We start from the raw sequence: 21,945 nt of genomic DNA, 5'->3' as shown, positions 1-21,945 counted from the left end.
CATTGCATTCAAATCTGAAAATTGTTACTGCATTCTTATTGGTAATATTTTGTGTATACTGAATGATTGCCACTGGAGAAAATAATAATTTAAAAAGAGAAATTATAGTGGCATAAGCATATGATAATGAAGCGTGCTAAGATCCCGAGTCAAATCCTGCTCTTCAGCTGATAGCACACAGAAGCTCAACTCACCACCCACAAACCCTCCCACACACCCACAGAAAAACAAAGAGACACAAGAGTGAATTTCACCGCTCTACAGTGAAGTACAGGTCAAGAATCTTTCACCATCACACAGTGCTGGGAAATACAGCACTAGTGCAGGAGGAGTAGGTTAATGACTGTGGGTGAATGCTTCAGGAGGTTATGTGGAGTACATGAAGGCCTAATGATCACAAGAGACTCTTACCTGACAATCAAAGTCCTGGAAGTTCTGTCCATTCTGTGTGGAAAGACCGACAGAGAAGAGAAGAGAAAGAGAAAGAGATCAGCTGTGCCAGTCGGAAGGGTTAAGCATGTGACGATTAAACGTCAGATCATGTAAGACACGATGTCCCGTGTTACACCTGGCATTAACATCAGTCACACTCACAGATGAGCCAATCACAAGCAGACCACAGACACAGCTTTCCACTTCCACGTGGCATTAATATACAGAACATTAACATTAAAGGGGTCCTATTATGCCCTGTCATTATGCCCCTTCAAGTCTTGATTTTGTTTGGTGTACTAGAATATGTTTTCATGCTTGATTGTTAAAAAAACACATATCGTCACCTTCCTAAAATAATTGCCTAAAATGACTTGCATTTGAAAATGAAAAGGACTTAGGCAATTATTTAAGGAAGGTGCCGATATTTTACATTATTACAGCAGCAACTCTTTCCCCGGTCTGTCTCGAACGCGACGTTAGTTTCTGTATCGATGAAGCCACTCCTCCTGAAATACGAATTGTGATGTGATTGGTTAGTTGGGTCAGTGTGTCATGATTGGTAGCGCTTAGTGTGTGTTTGGGAAATGTCCCGCCCCTCCATAACTGTGAGTTCTGCTCTAGTGTAAATATTAAGGATGGCGTCAATTTCAAAACAATTCGAGCCCGATTCAGACCCTGACAATGTTAACGAACAAGAGGATCATGTAGAACGGATTTCACAGGACTTTTCAGAGTGTTGTGTTTTTTGTAATTTTCTTATACATTATAGATACGATGTTATCCACCATTTAATCATGATATTTGTTGGAAAACTAAGGTAATACAAACAGCAATCGATCACTAAACCATGGTTAATTTTCCTAAGGAGCGGTGAATCGTCTTACAAAAGCGAGAGCTTACAAAAGCGAGAGCTTACAAAAGCGAGAGCTTACAAAAGCAACAGAAACAAGCTTTTCTCCATAAAATGTGGGGTTAAACATTGGGGTTAAAATGTGCAGGAACAGTGTTAAAAAACATTTATTTTAACCACCAAGTTTGTCCGCCTTAAGGATGCCAAACAAAGGGGTTTTGGAACCGGGGTGGGGGAAAAAAGCATCTCTTTGACAGCGACAACACTGTCTTCTCCAAAGCCCGAGACACACCAACCGACAGTCGACCGTCGGGCAGTTTTTTGTTTTCTCAGTGTGTTCCGCACTGTCGGCTGAAATTGGTCCTCGTCTGCATTTTTCCGGCCGATTCGAAATGTTAAATCGGCGTCGGGCCGGCGGTGAGAGAGAGAACTCTGATTGGCTGTTAGTGAACGAGTCAGTGCACGAGAATAATAGCGAGCAAAGAAGTCAGAACGGTACAGACAGGCTGTTCTAATGATTCGTCATCTTACCTGACTGTTCCTTGGCGAATATTTCAATATTAACACGAGCGGAGTGGAATAAAGAAAGTGTTTAGCAGGATTGATATTCAAAACGGTAAGCACGCACTGCTTTGTTTATGGTTTGTGTATCACTATCTGCAGCCTGCAGTGTCGGTTACCCTTTTTGAATGACGAATATAGACGAATAGGCTACGTTATATCTGCAGAAATAGACATTTATCTCATTTACACGCAGGCGCAGAACGCGCATTCTAGCTGACAGGCGCCTGTAGTTCTCTCGGTGTGTTCAAGTGCAGCTTTTTCCCCCTGACGCAGGCGGCAACACAGTCGGCTTTCATTAGCGCTAGTTCTTTGCCGTCGGATTGGTGCGTCCCGGGCTTAATGCAGCTCAATCAGGCCTCATCCCCTTTTTTGTGTATTCCGTGGGCGGGGATTATTTAAATGAGGAACATTGTGTCTTCATAAGATCCGGAAGAATCTAATTGGAGTGGATTTATGCTCAAACAGTGACATTACACACTAACTAAAGTTGAAAAAGTAAAAAAGCATAATAGGACCCCTTTAAAAAAACTCCTGTAACCACTTGAACATATTGAATTTTGTCACAGAAAGGGCAAATTACAGAGTTGTGAGATAATAATTAGAGAGTTGTTGTGTTTGAGTTTTCATAAAGGCCATCTCAAAAATATTTTGTGACAAATGGCAAGTCGCAGAGGTCTGCTTTTTGAGTCTTGTGTGGGTAGTCAACATGGGTGTTTATTGTTGTTGCCGTCTCCAAAGTAGTTTGCATGTTGTTCTGTCGCTTGTGTTTCTTTATCGACTGTGAAATAACGGCCTGGGGCAAACTAACTAAAGCAAATAATGCACGAACTGAGCATACGACTTCGAGCGGCACACATGCACTGTACGTTTACTGTTGTACACAATCCTCTAAATGCCTTCTGTCATCGGATTGATCGGTTTTAGCAAGTACAAGGTATTTTAGTATAAATGTAAAAACGTCATGATATATTTCACACATATTATTTCAAGATAAACACTTACTGGACAGAAGCAACTTAGGTTTACTTGATTATCCATAGATCATTTCTTTTAGAAGAAAATAATGTTAAAATTCGTTTATTAAATATGATCCATCAGTTTTTTGAGGAGCGTTAATTTGTTTGTTTATTCTCTCAATCATAGTTGTATTATCAAAGCAAAAATATAATGCAATGTAATACAATGAAGCATTTAAATATCTTACTTAGACATTATTGGGAGATATAGAGATATATCATGACAACTGATATTCGTATGCATTTTATGCAAGTAGTCTGCTATTTGGTTATAAAGATCTCATTAAGTTACATTTCAAGCTATAAGAATTTCATTTTAACTCCTGAACATTAGTTTGTTGCTTTGAATAAAATATATTTTTTCCCCTATGCTCCATATTCTCACTTTATCATACACCATGAGCCATAAAATCCTGATGCATCAATGTGATACTTAAAAAAAACATATGAAACTAATAAAATATTTGGTCTTACGGTATAATAAACAGCTCCATTTCAAACAATTTGATTATTTTCGGACTATTACTTAATATGTCAGGCTTTACAGGATTAATCCGAGACAGTTCAGAGAGCCATACGGAGCAAACAAAAGGAAGTATGCATCCTTTAGACAGTACACACACATACAACACCAGCTCATTTCTGGCTCTATTTGAAGCTGGTGATTTCAGAGGCTTTGAGATCAGGATCCGATGAGATTCATACATCATCTCTCTGATCTCATTGCTCCGGTAAAGCTCGGTATCCAAGGGAAACCGGCCCTTAGACGAGCGCCTTGAGGAGCCTGGGATCGAGTCGTGCTATTTAGAGTGAGAGAACTGGAGTTGTGGAGTGAGATTTAGTTAAAGACAGAGAGGGGATGCGTGTGTGCGTGTGTGTGTGTGTGAGAGAGAGAGAGAGTGTGAACTTACCTTGTCTGTCAGGAGTGGTTTGATCTCAGTCAATTGCACATCCTGTAACTCATCCATCCTCAATCCTGACAGCTGCCCGTCACTACAGAGAGAGAGAGACAGGATAGAAATGGATTAGTACATCATTACAGCCAGCAATGACTTATTGACCAACAGGGAACAGGGCTCAGCATGCCAGATGCTCATGAATACAGAATTACAGTAAAGAGGGCAGAGAGCGAGAGAGAGCGCGCGAGAGAGAGAGAGAGAGAGAGAGAGCGCGAGAGAGAGAGAGCGAGAGCGAGAGCGAGAGAGAGAGAGAGAGAGAGAGAGAGAGAGAGAGAGAGAGAGAGAGAGAGAGAGAGAGAGAGAGAGAGAGAGAGACTGATGTTTAATATCCCGCCTAATAACCACCACAAAACCCCCATTGTCCTTGCTAGCAGAATTCAGATGAGCTCATGTTGGATTCATGGTTTAACTCTCTGTGGCAGTCCTGAAGGTCAATGCATGCTACTGTCTCAGTATGGGCATTATGTAGGCTTATGTCAACCTTGCAATGGCGCTGGGGTGAAAAAGGTTTATGTTCCTCTCCATCAGGGATAAAATGTGCTGCTGCAGAATGCAAGCATGCAAATGTGAATTCTTGGCCAATACATTAAAAGCACATGGACCGTTTGGGCAAACTGGAAGAGATGAAACGACATTGGCAACTGATTTTACTACTGTAACGTGACTCATTTCTTAGTCACACTCATATATTCAATGAGGGAAAAAAGCATGTTGGGTGACTATATTATCCATCAGAAATGAACTGAATCATGAGAAGTGGACAGACTCTACAGCAGACCATTCAAAAAAATTGAGAAAGAAGTCTCTTATGTTCTCCAAGACTGCATTTATTTGATCAAACATTAAGCAAAAACAGTAATATTGTGACATATTATTACTATTTAAAATAACTGTTTTCTGTTTGAACATATTTTAAAATGTCATTATTAAAATGTTGTTATTCCTATGATGGCAGAGCTGAATGTTCAGCATCATTGGATGAAACCGGAAGTGGACGGGGCTTTAACCAGAAGTTAGTCAACTTACTTGAGAAGGCAGTTTTAAATAAAAATCTGTTCCCTTTATAGCTATCATTTAAGAACTATAACTTCATAAACAATACTTCCAATTATCGGGTGCTTTCGGGCAACCCGAGTTTGAGACCCGGCTTGGGGACCATTCCCTAATCCGATAAATAAATATCTTCTAATTAAAACAGTAACACTACAATAATACATTTATTATTATCAATATTGAAAACGGTTATGGTGTATGCTGCTTAATATTTTTTTGTAAACTGAGTCACTTTATTCAATTTATCTTTGATGAATAGAAAGTCAAAAGAACAGCATTTATTTGAAATAGAAATCTTTTATGATAAATGTCTTTGACACTTTTGATCAATATAAATGTGTCCTTGCCGAATATAAATAATTAAATAAATATCGCACCGACCCCAAACCTTCGAACGGTAGTGTATATTGCACATTGAACCTGAAAAACCCAAAGCACACATTCTGGAAGACAACGCCACATTAAATCATGCTTGCACTCATATGTTTGCTGTATTTTCTATAGTTTCTGATCTGAAACCACTTAAACTGTTTGATACAAAGGGATGGACTTGCTGTCCCAACATGATTGTATAACTGTTCTGTACACCTTGTGCTACTACGTCCAGGTCTCCGTTTCCCTGTTTAAAGGCTTTACCCACATACGTAATGACTTGGCATTTAGTAAAATCTCTCGGTTGTCTTAAAATCACACACATGCCAGGTCACGTTAACTATTGCCTTCAGTAAGTTGCCTTGAACCTTGACTGACTATGATTATGGTGAGGATGCGAGAGGAGATCAACAAAAGGATCCAAGGTGAACGCGGGGCTTCGGATGGCGTCCACGGGAGGGCTGACAAGTGTTGACAAGGTCACAGTCAGAGACAGAAAGCCATGTGTGTGTGTGTGTGTGTGTTAGATGGATTAGTGGAGTCACTCAGAGGGAAAATGTCGATCTGTCAGTGTGTAGGGTCAGTGATCTGTCAAAAGACACAGCTTGAGAGACAAGAGACACAGGCTTTTGCTTATTTATAAGTTTCTGAATGTTGACCAAAAGTCCCCATCCTTGAACTTCTTTAGTGCTTTTCCATTACGGCTTTCTGAGAACAGGATGAACACATCTAGCATCTTCTCCTGAATCAATGGAGACGAGAGTGGACTATTTTGGGAGGAAAGCTGCCCGATGAGTTTCTTCAGGGCTTCTCAAAGAACAATGTGAGAACAACTGTTTTCCTGTGAAATGTAACATGATGTGCTCCCTCTTTTTATTGTGTTTGTTATTTAATACACACCAATATTAATATTTCATTTGAATATGAATAGCAGAGGCATTGCTAGACCTGAATAGATTTTGGCAAGGGCCGGTCAATATTATTATATATATTGTGTATCATGTCAATCAATGCAAATTTTGCCATTTGGTGTATATCAAGGTTAGGGGTGTGCAATCTACTACAACAATAATATCGTAATAATAACTTTAACAATGTGTCAGCTGACATTGTAAATATGCCGCACACTTTGCAAAAAACAAACAAAAACACGCAATGAGAGCGCCCGCTTTCACTGTGTGACGTAGCCTAGTTCAATGCTCTGAAATTCAGGATATACAGGGTTATTTTCCTCTCACAAAGTTCTGGCTTATATCAAATTATATATAGTTTTGCAATATCACACAAACAAGAGGGCTGTTTATCACAAATACCAGCATGATTGCGAATGTCATATTAATTTAATAAACCCGTTCAATAAACAAGTTAAGATTGAGTTAATATTCAATATTTTCTGTTTTTGCTTTTTTAATGAAAATGTTCAAATGAAACCACGGTACAACCCTTTTGCGTCTCTGAGCAAAACACAGTGGTGCTTCAGTGGTACTGTACGAATTGAATGAATCTGTTTAATGAATAATTTAATGACTGAATGAATGAACTGTTTGAGTGAATCAATTTAATGAATGACACAATGGATGGGCCCTATTTTAACGATCTGAAACGCAAGTGTCAAAGCGCAAAGCGCAAGTAACTTTGTGGGCGGATCCCGGCGCTGTTGCTATTTTCCCGGCCCGATAAATGACTCTTGCGCCCAGCGCAAATCTAAAAGGGGTTGGTCTGAAGTAGCTTCATTATTCATAGGTGTGGTTTGGGCGTAACGTGAAATAAACCAATCAGAGCGTCCTCTCACATCCCCTTTAAGAGCCGGCGCGCTTGTTCCATGGCGGATCGCTATTATAACGGCGGGTTTGCCGGCGCACACCAGGAGCAGTTCACAGCCGAGGAGATCGACGTTCTCGTCAGGGCCGTAAAACACAGAGAAGTGACATTGGGGATGATGGGAGAAACCCACCCAAATTAGCTTCGGTTAAACAGGCGTATAATTTGGGTAAATGTGTAGCCTAATCTAGATTTTTTTTTTTTAAATCTAGATAGATCTTTTCCACATCTTCACAGACACAACAATGATTTCCCTCGTATGTTAATATTTTTCCTTGTAATAATGTATGATTTGCAAAAATGAAAACTGCTGCGTCAATCAAAGTGGATGCGCGTTAACAAGCTACATTATGGCCAAGCACATGTCCTTAAAATACCACATGACTAACACGCAACGCGCCACTGTCTTTAGACTTTTTTTCCTGGTCAGTGGCGCAATTGCTTTCTAAAACTGGAAAATAGCACCAGGGAAGTTTTGCGCCGGAACATGCCTCGGTGCGTCGGTGTACAAAGTCAATTGCGCTGGGTGCAAGATAGGGCCCAATGAATCAACTGATTAAGACCGTGACTGACGGTTTTAGATTCATATTTAAAGTAGCATTTTTTATTTATTTAATGAAATCGGTTTATAGAGGCAAATATTGCTTTTTAGTGGACAACTTAATTCATGTAACTGCTGTGAATTAACAGAATATATAGAAAATTAAAAGCTTTGGATGTCCGCTGTCCATGACAGGCCTAAACCAGTCAAGGCACCAGTAACACTCAGCAAACACACTCAGCAAAATATTAATTATCGCTATTGACAAAAAATCCTAGAAAATATTATATTATTTAATTTGTCAATATTACACCCCCCCTAATCACTGCTTAAAGGGATGATGAACTAAGAAATCAAAATTTTCCTTTTGACATGTAAGAGGTCATCATACTATAAAAATATCCTATATAAGTTTCAGAACTGAAAACTTCCTTGTTAGTCCAATAAAAGCTTTTATTGACACCAGGCACAGCAAACGACAGGTTTTTCAAAGTGGGGATCTATGACGTCAAAGGGTATCAAACACCGCCTCCGCAGAAGAAGAACGAGGCCTACTTCAACACCGCCTGTTTAGCCCCGCCCACCTTATTGGCGCATTACATGAAACTCATTATAATATGCAAAACTGTTATCCAATCATAGCAGTGGGCGTTTACTTCCAAGTCTTCAATGCGGCACGCCCATAAAAACCAAGCGTTTCAGGAGCTAGGCTCAAAACATGGGTAGAAAATAGCCTATTACATATTAATTTTGATGTTTTTGAATGTAAATCCAAGCGAACGTCATAAGTTGACCTCAGACAACAATATAATAAAATAAAAAAGCCAGTTCATGACCCCTTTAAAGCTTTTAACATGTTGAAGTGATAAAGAAATATCAATGAGAATGAGCGCATTAAAGGCGTGACAACATGCGAACCCCAGTTCAGTTCTCTTTCGCTGCTTACTGTGCTTGAACAGTCAAATACACACACGATTGTGTCAAAATTAGCTTTTGAGAAGCACAGCCCAGTGTTTTTAGTAAAAGATAAAGCAAAATAACAAAAATAACGACATTGTGAAATGTATTGTTATTAGTGTGAAATAAAATTACTTGAATCTTGATTAGCCATATTGCCCATTTTCCCCTTCATTATGTGAACTGCCAAAATCAAGACAAAATGGTTTAATTTAGTTTCTAGATAATTTCAAATCTTCAAATCTTTTCTCCTTTCTCCCATGCAAATCTCCATTTCAAATGGTTTATTTTCTGAAACATTATCATGTACATCCTACAATACTGAGAGGGAGCACAGTGAACAGTGACTAGCATTACACATTAAGCCTGTTAGTTTAAATCCGATTACAACTACCCGAGTGTCTCCTTATCCACCGGCGCGGTGACAGTGACGGTGCAGGAGCTGGTGCTCACCAGGAGTAAAAGCACGGGAACCAGGATCTGTGAAAATCTCACGTGGTTGCTACGGCGTACACATCTAACTTCACTAGGAACTATTTTATTCCAGGCAATTTGGACTGATTATTTGCTGAAGTTGTACTTTCCAGCAGAATCATACTAATTATGTTCTACAGGCTGTGTGTGAAACGCTAATTACAGGGCGCTGGTGAACGCGTGTGGGTTCAGGACATGAAGCAACAACTGAAGGGCTCCTTTCTTGCTTAACTGTTCAAATCACGCCTCTCTGAATAACTCACGTAATCAGCAGTAGGCAAAAAATATCCTTCCTCTCGGTTTCATTTCATTCAAGAGATACCTTCCAGGCCTCCGTAAGCGTCCTTTATTAGTAGTAATGGTACTATAGGCTTGAGAAGTAGAAAGATAATTGCAGATTTGAGAGTAGCTTTAAAGAGATAGTGGGTAGTTCAAATAAGGGAGGAGGAAATAGTTCAGAGAATAGTGATAGTTAAGAGAAATCATGACGCTGAATGTTAGGAGGTTATGAGGTTTCCAATTTAAAATGGTTTCCCATTGATACAATAAGCTACATGATCTAAATAAAAAGGCATTGGCCCCAATTATCACATTTTAATTATTCTGTTAAAACACCAAATAATTATCGCTTCTCTGACATTCATGAAACCTCTATTACGATCAAAGAGCCCACTCTCCATTCATCTCAGTCCAGTCTGAAGTCAATATGAGCATGTGATGGAAACTTTACTTTGGAGATGTGCAGCTCTGAAGTAGAGCTGCCATTTTTAAACCGAGATTGAGGTAGTGGGTTATGATTCACGTCATGCCATATAAGGTGCGCTGTGATTATGTCCTGATGTCGTAGGGTCCAGACCGATGTCCCATACCACGACAGATGACAGACAGGTAAGACTACAGTAGAGAAAAAAAGTAAATCTTTTCACTTCAAGTAAAAGACGTTTATACAGCTATCAACTAAGCTATTAGGAAATATGATATTGTGTTATGGCTTAGTGTGTTTATCAAATCAAGGAGGCTGATTATTAATAAATAAATACTGTATACCGCTCTGACCATTACACTGAGTTGCCCGTGTGGAATACTCAATACTACTTTTTTTGTTTACAGTACAAGAGTATTACAATATATTTATTTATTTGTTTAATATTCTATTTGCTAATAATCATAATAAAAGACTATTATTTTCTTTTATTTATAGCGATACTGAGCGGGTCAAACTCTGTAGACTTTATGGTTACTGAAAGAAGTTTGAGTTGGTTCTTTTAAAGAGTTCTTTTAAACCCAAGGTTTCAGGTTTTCCCCAAAATCGTTCAGCCCTAAAAAAGATAAATTACAGTCAAAACAGTGGTAAAAATATGTATTCAGCTTTTTTATTTTTAATAGCTTTATCTATGCAGATGCAAACCCCAACAGAATCACCACAATCATTCTAGAAAAATTACATTTGTAATTGTATTGCACCAAATTTTCTGAAACTGGGTGCAATTTGGAGTACTGTGGTAGTAGTGATTAAACAAGTAATTTATTGTGCCATTACCTTTTAAACTCTGCAAAGAAGAAATGATTCGAAACCGCACAAAGAAACTGTGGCGTACGAGTAGTGACGGCCGTTCATAAATGATTCGTCACTCTGTCTGCTTTCGCTCAAAGGTTTTTAAAACGTGGACTAATGGTTGCTACACACGTGATCATACATAAAATAAGCTCTCTACAAGTTGTGTTGTGTGTAACTTTACCCATACGCAGCAGTGATAGATCAGATCATTGACTTGATGACTTTGAATTTCGCTCAACAAATCAGTACCTACTAGAAAAGAAGGGATGAGCGAACGACTAATTTCATTACAGTTTGGAAATTTAGCATTTTTTGAGAGTCTGTATGCAATCCATTTGAAATAGACTACTTAGGCTAATATGAACCGTTAAATCCTATACTGAATGCCACTAAAATAAGTCATTTTTATATATAATAAATGGGTCATTATTTTGTTTAGTTGTCTCTTTGTCTGTTCAGAATTGTGGGAGAATCGCATCTCTATTAAAAAAATAAATAATTCATGATTCTTAATTTATGCAGAATCGTGCAGCTCTACTACAAATGTTTCACATCAACAGGTGAGCAGAGGTTATTCATGGGCAGAATCAGATACAAACGCGGAGCTTCAAAACAAATCAACTTATGCAAGAGATCCATTAAAAAGCAAGGGCAAAACGAACCTATGCATCCGGTAATTAATTCTGCTGGTTTGGTAATAAACGGCAGCTCATGGAACAAAGAAATAAAAGAATGTGTTGACCCATATCCCATACGATGCTGAGAAATGCAAAGCCTGATTAATGCATCCAAATAAACTAAAGCAAACAAAACACACTAACCAGCAGCGCACTAATCTGTCTGTGCTCTAATCAGCTCATGGGACAAACGGAAATCTAACCCTTCAACAGTGGATTTGAGTTGATGGGAGTTTAACATGCTTTGGGATTTTACGCAAGATTTGAATTTAAATGGACCTGACTCCGTTTTAATTTGAGCCAGCTTAATCAGAAAGAAAGGCATTTTCACCCACTCTCTACACATTAGGAAAGGAATAGGCCTAGTTCACACACACAAAATCTAATTAAGTAACTATTCACTCTCGTGTTGTTCCAGATATGCATTACTTTCCTCGTATGACTGACTTAACCCCACTAAAAAAGTAGCCAGAATACTCTTCAAATATAAAAAATCACTTCACTCCAGAGTAAAGAAAGGGGGGATGAGAGAGAAAATTGGTTTGAACATCTGCCTTTTTTCTCAAGTCCATGTCTATCAGCTCCACCCATTTGATTATTAGCCACAACCAGCTGATAATTCATCAAGAGGAGAGAGAGAGAATGGCAGTAATTACCCCATCCTTCTGCCAAAGTATCTCTAAACATACCAACATTATCATTATGACTATCACTGTGACCAGTCATTGCAAAAATTACCATCACCACCATCCACCACATTTATCAGGAGGCTTGCCGTGAGTCACGTCAACATGGTCTTCATCAGAAAAACTGAGGCCCGTTTCTCGTTGTTTACTTTCGTTGTTTCTCGGTGCAGAAAAAAAGCTGACCTAGACTTGACACGTAAAGGTCTATTTTCATATGAATTAGATGAGGGTTAGGAAATATGAGTCAGCTATTTCATTTTAGTAAACGGCAGCTCAGTTACAAAATCTACTGAGATGCTTCGCTGCTTACAGCCTACAAGCTTCTACAACAGCGACCAAACTCAAATAAAACCTAGATTTAAAATGTTCTACACAGGCAGGGATATATAGAAAATGTGCTCTACACAGGAGAATCAAATCACGATTAGTTTTATAGGGCACCTATTATGGAATTTTGAAATGTACCTTTCATGTAGTGTGTAACATAGATCTAAGTGAACAAAAACATCCTGCAAAGTTTGAAATATGAAAGTGCACCGTATATAAAGTTATTGTCTTTCAAAAGTAAGAGTCGACTCTGAGTCATTTTTATGAATCGTTAGAAGACCGAAGCTTTTTCTCTGACTAGATGACGTCAACTTGTCAAGTTATTTGAATACGATACGCCCACTTATTGCGCTCCAAGGCCAGGGGAAAACATCATGGCGACGAGACGCTGTGTTCTGAAGTGCGACTCAAAAGCCAACTTTTTTCATCTGCCCAAGGAGGAGCATTTGAAGACTAAGTGGCTACAATTCATATATACAACTATACCACAGAAGTATAGTCCGAGCCTTGTGCTTTGTTCGCGCCATTTTGAAGACGATTGCTTTTTAAATGCAATCAAACTTGGATTCGCGAGTCGGCTGATATTGAAGGAAGGTTAATTTCTAAGTGTATTTGCATCAGCTTCCTCCTCCGTATCACAACCTGTAAGTGTTATTCATAATTGTTGCTTTTATGTTTTATGTAGCATGCTTAATTATTATTTTGTTTGTTGTGTAAGCACCGTTTAGCTTCTAGGTCTTCAATGACAATTGTATTGAGATATGTGAAGTGTTTGTCGTTGTTTTCGGAGTTGTCTTAAAGAATAGAATAATACCTCGTAGTAACGTAACTGCATTTTTTTTTTTGTTGTAAAAAACGTTATGTTTATGCATCGGGCTAACGCAAACAAAGACTGATTGTGCTTTTACAATATGAACTCTGGGCTATGCTCGCTAACATAACATTAAATTCTTTATCTTATTTTTAGTTTTTTACTACAAACTAAAGCAGTGGACTATAATCATTATTATAACACAATTTAATTGATAAAAGCATCATTGTACTCCGTGTTAAACAATAAGTATTATCTCTGTAAACACTGCTGGGTCATCTGACCAATCAACGCAGATTAGCGTCGCGCAAAGGAGGGGTGTGGAAAAATGAGTCGTTGAACGAATCATTTGGGAGTCGGTGAGCAAATCAGGTAAAAATAAATGCATATTATACGAAAACAAAAGTGTTTTTTGACATTGCATGCACGTACAACTGTTGTTGGGGACTCCCTAAACAACATTAGGAACATTTTAAATGTCATAATAAGTGCCCTTTAATACAGGTGACTCAAGAATAAACACAATATAAGCATAAATATAGCCTACATGACACAATTTCTGGGTTAAATAGTAAAAAAAAAAAAAAACATTGTTTTAAACTTTGTAATCAATGCTTTTCTGTACTAAATTGAAATTTGCATTCAACATTTTTCTTGCATCATCTGCCATGTTGGATTCTTGCACTTAGCTTGTCATAGTGCATTCTGGGATTTCATTCTCCACAAAGGATATTTTAGTATGTAGCTATTTTTGCCCTCTAATATTTTTGTACCCCTGAAATAATTTAGGATATATTCTGGAGATTTTCTGCGTAAAACATCCTGAAAGTCATGACAACTAGATTTGTCTCACTGCTGAAAATCAGCATCAATACAATTATAATTTCAACCTCAATATGAAACAACAAAAGGTATAATATAGTGTGCCAATATAATAAATCATACCCTGAAAAGGTGATCAGGACCACAACAGAGCTCTATTGCTTTAAAGAGGATTATTTTTTAAATACATTATGCCGCTTATAGCATTGTAGGAAATCTGTTGAATGGGACAGGAAACAAAACAAAAAAATCTCCATGTAGCGCTGCACGATTCTGGACAAATCGAGAATGACGAAATAATTTGTTTCAAATAGAGAACACACAATTCACGTCACGTAATACACAATTACGTTGAAAAGGTCACATATTCAAATGTCTTTGTGTCAGTTTATCGTTTAAAATGCCCATGTCGTGTGCGTATCCTGGGTGTTGTAATATTAAAAAGCCTAAAAGAAAATTTTCATCAGGACAGAATGTTTTTACTTTTCATAGAAGCGTGACCTTTTCAACGTAATTGCGTATTACGTGACGTCACGAACGCGCATCACAGAACAGAGCAAGGCGAGCGTTTGTGCTTATAAAACTTAAACTTTTTTATTTATTTTTGAAATGACCGAACGTTTCGCTAGATAAGACCCTTATTCATCGTCTGGTGTCGTTTAAAGCCCGTTGAAGCTGCACTGAAACTGTCATTTGGACCTTGAACCGTTTGGGGCCCATTGAGGTCCATTATAATGGAGAAATGTTTTCATCACAAACCTTAATTTCTTTTCGACTGAAGAAAGAAAGACATGGGCATCTTGGATGACATGGGGGTGAGTAAATTATCAGCAAAAGTTTTTTAAAAGTGAACTAATCCTTTAAGACTTCAGTGAAGGACGTCAATGCACACATTTCCGACAAACAGATGGAGAGCAACATAACACGAACACAATAATTCTGACTAAATATGTTTTGCCAAAATATGTTGCACTTGCATCCAAAACTTGAAGCACTTTAAATATCTTCCCCATTTACAGGAACGCCACAAACTGCAGTATAAAGAGTGTGTTGCAGCTGGTTGCAGCAGTATTGCCAGACCTCAAGACAGAGCCATAGTTTGTTCAGCAAAGAAAAAACGATTTGTAAACATGCAGGAACAAACAGCATCTTCAGAAAGAAACAAAACAACAGAGATTGCACAAGGAAAACACTCCACTCTGCTTTCAGTGTGCGCACTGGCATAAACTCTTTTATTACAGTGGCAAACCAGGCAAAAGCAGTGTCAGCCAAGTAATCCCTTCACCGGGGTGTGTTCGCCAGGACACAGAGATGTCCCAAGCATGCACACTGCCTTCAGCACAGGACACACACAGAGACAGTCAGAACTGGTAGGGACAAGCAGACTATGTGGCAGGAATTAACCAGTAAAGTCCTAAACTCATGCTGGCCTTAAATGATGACCGCAAAGCTTCTGAAAATGTGTCAACATCTACTCCAATCTACTCAATATTTCATAAAGCATCACTGCCTGTCAAGAGTTTCCTCATGTACTGGCATTTAGTTAAGACTGCGAGGAACAGAAATGTTGGGGGAAACAAAGTCACGTTTTAAGACTGCAGTCTCATTGTGATCCACTCCGAACTGAAGAACAGTTCCTCTACAACTGCCCCTTTATTTGTCTCCGGTGCATGTTGTTGTTCATTAAGGTCTCTGGCGTCATTCTGTTAGCGATCTCATTAGTGGCTTCCTGCCAGTGGCAGAATGGAGCAGCTGCTGTGAGACGGCCTGCCCCTCTAACCAGAGACAACATGGACCGAGAACAAGCAGATGTGATGCCCTGTGGACTTACCAAACCTTTGAAGCAGAGTGTCTGGTTGTCTCCTGACACCTGAATAAACTGGGCCACTTGGGTCGATTTAGGGCACTTATTACACTAGATCAACAGAAACAATGCTGTTGCGTTACTGCTTGAGATCAGAGACAAAAGAGACACTGCAGTGAAGCTAATTACCCATGATTTCTTTAAGACAAAGCTTCTGAATTATTACTCAAGAGTGTGAGACATTAGTCTATTATTAGACATTAGATATTAGAGTACAGCATTAATGGCGAGACCACAGATTGAGGTTAGCCCGCAACCTTTGATTTACAGACCCTCTCAACAAACGGTTCTCTAACGAAGATTACGGCTTTGCCAAAGCCACCAGTCAAGTTTTATTGCAGACAGCATATCGACCACTCTCCACATTATTATTTTTATCTCTCATACATTGATTGGTCTATGCTCTTTAAAGGGATAGTTCACCCAAAAATTAAACAATTCTGTCATCATTTACTCTCCCTCAAGTTGTTCCAAACCTGTATGAGTTTCTTTCATCTGTTGAACACAAAAGATGATATTGTGAAGAATACACATGGAAGTCAATGGGGATCCATCTAGGGATGGCGAAAACTAAAAAATGTCTTGACCGACCACCGAGCCTCATTAGCCGGTTGAAACTAGTTAACCGATTAGTTTAAAACCAGTTTAAAATATGGTACGCTATTTAAAATACTAGCCATTTCGAGCCGCGCCTGCAATCTCGCAACTCTGTCGCATCTCTCCGCCGCTCTGCCTCCCGCTCACACACACACACACACAGCGCCGCCCTTCCACTCACGTCACTTTTAAATCCCCTACAGCGCGAAACATGAGTCCTGCAAACGCGGCGCAGAGGGGCTTGTATGTAATCGGAGGACAAACGCCTCCTTAGTTTCTAAATGGTTTGGGTAAAAGGTGATCGTGTTGAAAATAAAGGCGTTTTACTAGCGTTAGCAGCTCATTTGAAACATTGCCGCGGCTCATTTAAGAAAATGACAGCTCCAAAGAGACGCCGCTTTAGTTTGAGGTAGTGCTAACAATAATAAAGAAAGATGATGATCATCATCACCCTATCTGTTACCACTGAAATGTAGATGTAATGTATTTTCATATTTAAGCACTGTAGTATCACACAACTTACATCTGTGTCATTCTTTGTGGTGAAATGGTCCCAAACACTACTTTTCTTTGCACGCTTCATCCTGTCGTCTGCCCTGGCTCTAACCTCGAGTGTGTTAGCCTGTAGCCTTTACTTTTCACAAACCTTGTGAGCGCGCGAACCCAAACGCTGTGACCTCGCGCCACATGTTTTTATTGGCGAGTTATGAAATATTGAGTGTGAGGGATTTGTTCACTTCACACAAAAAGATCTTGGAATGAGACGGCTAACTGTAGTAGTGTTTAGTCCACTGTCTATAATAGCCTAATTTAGAGATACCGACTACCGACAACTTTGATCGGTTAACGTTGATACGGTCAACCATCGGTCAAACGGTCATCGGTTAACATCCTTAGATCCATCAACTGTTTGGTTACAGACATTCTTCTGTCCATTGAGAGAAGAACTCTGCTCTCCGCATCCAATTCACACCAATATTTTAAGATTATCCTGGCTGCTCCTTTCAATATGACAAAGTAAATGAAGACTAAGCCTGTCAAGCTTAAAAATGACAAAAAGCCATAGGCTATTAGCAAAGAGTGTAAATCAATGATAAAGATAGGCGGAGACATCCTTGGCTGTTGGGTGGACTCAGCATTACTCATTCTGCAGGCACCTGGCTGTAAACAGAGCTGACAGTGTGAAAACACTTTAGCTGTGATTAGCTTTCAGCACTCTTGTCATATTCACAAGTGCCAGGAATGCTACAATGACTAAATCTTCCACTAAATCTTGGATCAAAAAAGTTATTATTATTTAGCCTACTCTCCCTCATGTCGTTCCAAACATGCATGACTTTCTTCTGTAGAACATTAAAAAAAAAATGTTCGTAAATAAACAGTTTTGTTTACAATTGTCTTCCACTGTGTAGCATCTGGAACAATCAGACCCACACAAATTATTCATTATATTTAATGAATAATCTAGCAAACTCACTCTCCCAACAAAGGTCTATGAAACTTCCCCAAAACTAACATCCCAAAAGAAGCTAACACACTGTCTGAAGCTACTGAACAAGACCGAAGCTAACATTAAGACTTTTTACGACCCCAAAAGGAATCTGCAGACAGTTGTGACTCTCACTTAATTCTTGCTGAGAAGAAGAAATTAACCATTTTAATCCTATATATTCTATATAACCACTTGAGAAATGTATAAACATGCATCTAATTTTCCCATCTCATGATTTTCCTTTTATGTGGTTTGGCCTATGTATTCATTCTCTCTTTTAAACTCTTTTGGATTAATGTTTCAGACTTGCAAACTATGGTTAACCAAAATCATATGTGTAGCATCTTTAGTCTCTTTAAACTCCAATCTTTGTCGCCCATTTGTTAATTTACAATACATTTTGCTAACTTTGTGACACATTAGTATCTTGAAGATTCTTTTGCTAAACACTCAATCAAATTACATGTTCAAAGGTACAACTTCTTGAACAAAAGGTTGTAAACAAATTCCCTCCAAAGGGAACAACTTCTTATTGGCTCACACACCTCCAGAGGCTGTGACATCTTCAGGCTTTAAACATCACTGATCACAACATCACGCCTCTTACTCCCTTTCTGAAATCCTGATGTGAAAATGATGCTGAACTAGAAGTCCCCCAAGGACCCCCAAGCTTGTGCCAGGCTTCGGCCTTGTATTTCCATTCACCAAAGAGCCTCTGACTCCCACTGGTTCTCTCTCATCAATACCCCTTTTCCACCAACAAGAACCAGGTGCTGGTTCAGAGCTAGAGCTAGAGTCGGTTCGGAGTTGGTTCTACTGACGGTTCTTCTAAGAACCGGTTTGCCTTTCCACAGGCTAGAGAGCCAAAACAGAGCCAGATCTTACGTCACTGTGTATACATCTCATGTTGCCCAGCAACGCTAGAGCGGCACTCCGGCAGCGCCAAACAAAAACACACCAGGCTTGTTCGAGATGGTTCGGCTTCTCGCAGACCGATCGCCGCGTGACATTAAAGCACTGCTAAAGCGATCAAAAGCACAAGGAGTCGTATGCTCTCCAAACACTCCCGGAGCTCTGATCGGTCCGCGCCGCTCCGATGCATCTCGAACAAGCCATCAACAATAACGGACGTTGCAATACTATGGATCCTCATGGGATTGCAAAAATACATCGGAATCCAACGCGTTCGTGCAGCTCGCCGTAACTTACATAGACGGATATTATAATCGAGCTGCTATTAGCTCGACTAGCTGCTATTTAAAAATGGCGGTCACAAGTTTCTATTCGTCTTGTTGGTCACGGTAACCCCGCCCCCAGCCCCTGACGCAAGCGGTTCTTACTTGGCTCCGTTCTAGACCCTGCAATGATTTGGTGCTACTTAAGAACCAGTTTTACTGGTTCGGAGCTGGTGCTTTGGCGGTGGAAAAACAAAGAACCGATTTGAAACTAGGCTCTGGCTCCGAACCAGCACCAGCTCTGCCTTGGTGGAAAAGGGGTATAAGACAACATCAGCAAAGATCAACTGGAGCCTCAACAAATTGCATCAGGACAGTTTAATTCAAATGGGCGAGTATCATGCAAGTATCAAACTTAGTCTCATTATTTGATACGTTAAGTATCCTTACCCGTTTTTTAAAGGTGTGTTAGAACTTGAAGTGTGTTAGAAGTGTGTGTCGTCCTTGACCTACAGTGGGACCAGTGAGACTTAAAGGTGCACTATGCAGAAATGTTCAGTTACTGTTTGCAAGCACAACATTCAAACTCCCGCCCTCACCTGTGCCACGCATCGCTATTGGCTGGAATGACACACTTCCTGGCCAAAGATTGCAGCCCAAAAACCTCCCGAACACAGCAATTGAAGAATAAATATAGTTTTCTCTGGTATGGGAAATCAATGTTTACAGGGTATGAATGAAGAGGAAAGTACACTTTTGTAATGCCTATGTGCAGCATAATATAACAGTAGCTCTCCCTTGGACAGTGAGTGTCTACTTTCTTTATTTCCAGGATCAGGTAACTGGACCTCAGAAAACCAGCCCTTTCAAAACAGTACAGCAGAATCTACAATTACAATCAAGCTGAAAGACACACACACACAGAGAGAAGGGGAAGGGGGGGGGGGGGGGGGCATGCAAGGTAGGACAAAAGGAACTGCAAGTTATAAAGAGTTTACCAGTTGCCAAGCACAAACAAAATGGCCTCTTAAGATTATGAGAATATTACAGCCGTGGCAGAAGCCTTTTCTTGAGAAATGAGCTCTGTAGAGTTGTAATCTGGTTAACAACTGTATTGGCTCCCAATGGGTATCGGAAGGCAAGACAACGGTTCAGCTGTCATGTTTCAGATAAGAGAGAATTCTGGATGATCTGTGGATATCTTCTCATATCCACTTATATAAGAGCTCCACTCTTCCACTCACACAAGGGTTTGACAGTCACATTTACTGAATGGGAGACTAGTTATAGGGCATAAAGAGACCATATGGGGAACAAACTCCCACATGCTTTTTTTATGATGCAATTTTAAAGCTGCAGTCCGTAGCATTTCCTCTTTGTCGCCATCTCTGTTTGAAATCTGCAATTGCAGTCATTCGCATAATTATCAACTTTACGTGAGTTGTGCCTCGACACGGCACAGCGCGGATGACCACAATGTTTTGAGGAGAATGTGTGGCTGTCCGTCACTGCGCCGGTGTGGATACTGTCTTTCAGAATCACAGATTATACTTTTTGGAAGTATGATCAACATAAGAGTTTTAGATGGAAAATGTCATCTGAACAAGTAACATCCACTTTGTTCTGACCAACTAAGGCGAAAAAAAGCATTGCAGTAAATCGCATTGATTAAATCTAACGATCGCTTCATATTACGTCAAATCGTGCAAACTATACTTTGTTCTCAAATCGTAATGTTAACAACATCAGCATTGCGTGACTACATTTAATTAAATAAACATTTAAAGTCTTTTACATTTTACAACGGGTGAATCTCGAATCAAGACTTCTCCTTTATGTGTACGGCAGAATAGATTTGACGTAATGACGCTAAGACATGGTCGAAATTCCCGCGGAAATCCACCAGTACCACTGGAATTAAAAACATTATTACAAGCTTACCATTTTGAATCGAACTAAGGCAAGCAGATAGTTTTGAACACTGGCAGGTTATGTACTTGCTCAAATTTATTTTGGATAATTTTTAACCCCAAAAAGTTAAGGACTGGAGCTTTAATATTTGCTTTCCATTGAGAGTATAAAAATACTCTGTCTCCTAGTGCCTGACTAACTTTATCGTTAACTGTAGTTACAGCTAAAGTGTCAAGAGACCCAGTCCTGCGGGGTCCCATTCCGGCATAGAGCTAAAGCAATTTTCAGTTCCAGATTCACAATCATGAGTTTAACAAAAGCAGACAATTATTCTATTTTTATTAAATGCATGTTATTCGTATTTTTGTGAACGATTCATCCATGTAGACATTTAATCTTTTTTTCTTTTTTCTCAATCTTCTGGTAAAACAAATTCCTCTCTGATAATGTATGCAGGACTTCTCCAAACATTTAGTCTGCTTAACCCTTTCTTAAAAAACAACAGCAAGTTCATTCATATCCATACCTGCCTCATGCAGCAACCGATTAATGTCAGTCACACTACCGTTTCCTTGCTACTTTAAAGACCCAATCACTTTGAAACTAATTCTTAAACCAAGTAGGCCTTCATTGCAAAAAATACCAGTTTTATTCTATACATTAATTTTTGCCTGCGTTTCCAAAGAGCTTTACAGCTTTAATTCTTAAAAGTTATAGGTAACACATTAACAGAAATAACCAAAACATGGATAATTATTTTGAATTTGAACATAAAAGTACAGACAGACTGATAATTGCTTGGACTGGATTTTTTTTTACAAATATTATTACTTTGACTGTTTACTGACAAACAGGACCATTGGTATTTACAGGTAAAGTACCGAATTTCATGTAATTATTGCATTGACAGAACCCCTAAAAAGATTAAAATAAATTCAGCCATTTAGATATTGCTAATATTTTATGTAGTTTAGGTTAAGTCT

General features: G+C 39.2%; 1 protein-coding gene across 3 annotated transcripts in view; it reads right to left on the bottom strand.

The window, feature by feature from the left end:
• ndrg3b (ndrg family member 3b) overlaps positions 1 to 21,945 on the bottom strand; it is a 65,297-nt gene that overhangs the window by 38,118 nt on the left and 5,234 nt on the right. For all 3 annotated transcript variants that reach the window (XM_079588005.1, XM_079588008.1, XM_079588004.1), the window contains exons 2-3: positions 3,777 to 3,858; positions 412 to 444 (exon numbers count right to left, since the gene is read on the bottom strand). In XM_079588005.1, coding sequence (XP_079444131.1) covers positions 412 to 444; positions 3,777 to 3,833 — 90 coding nt within the window. In that variant the 5' untranslated portion in view covers positions 3,834 to 3,858. The remainder of the gene's footprint in view (positions 1 to 411; positions 445 to 3,776; positions 3,859 to 21,945) is intronic.

The sequence above is a fragment of the Phoxinus phoxinus genome (assembly GCF_949152265.1).
Source record: "Phoxinus phoxinus genome assembly, chromosome: 18".
In the NCBI taxonomy this organism is placed as follows: Eukaryota; Metazoa; Chordata; class Actinopteri; order Cypriniformes; family Leuciscidae; genus Phoxinus; species Phoxinus phoxinus.
Note: the sequence above shows the minus strand (reverse complement) of the source record. Positions and strands in the feature narration are given on the sequence as shown.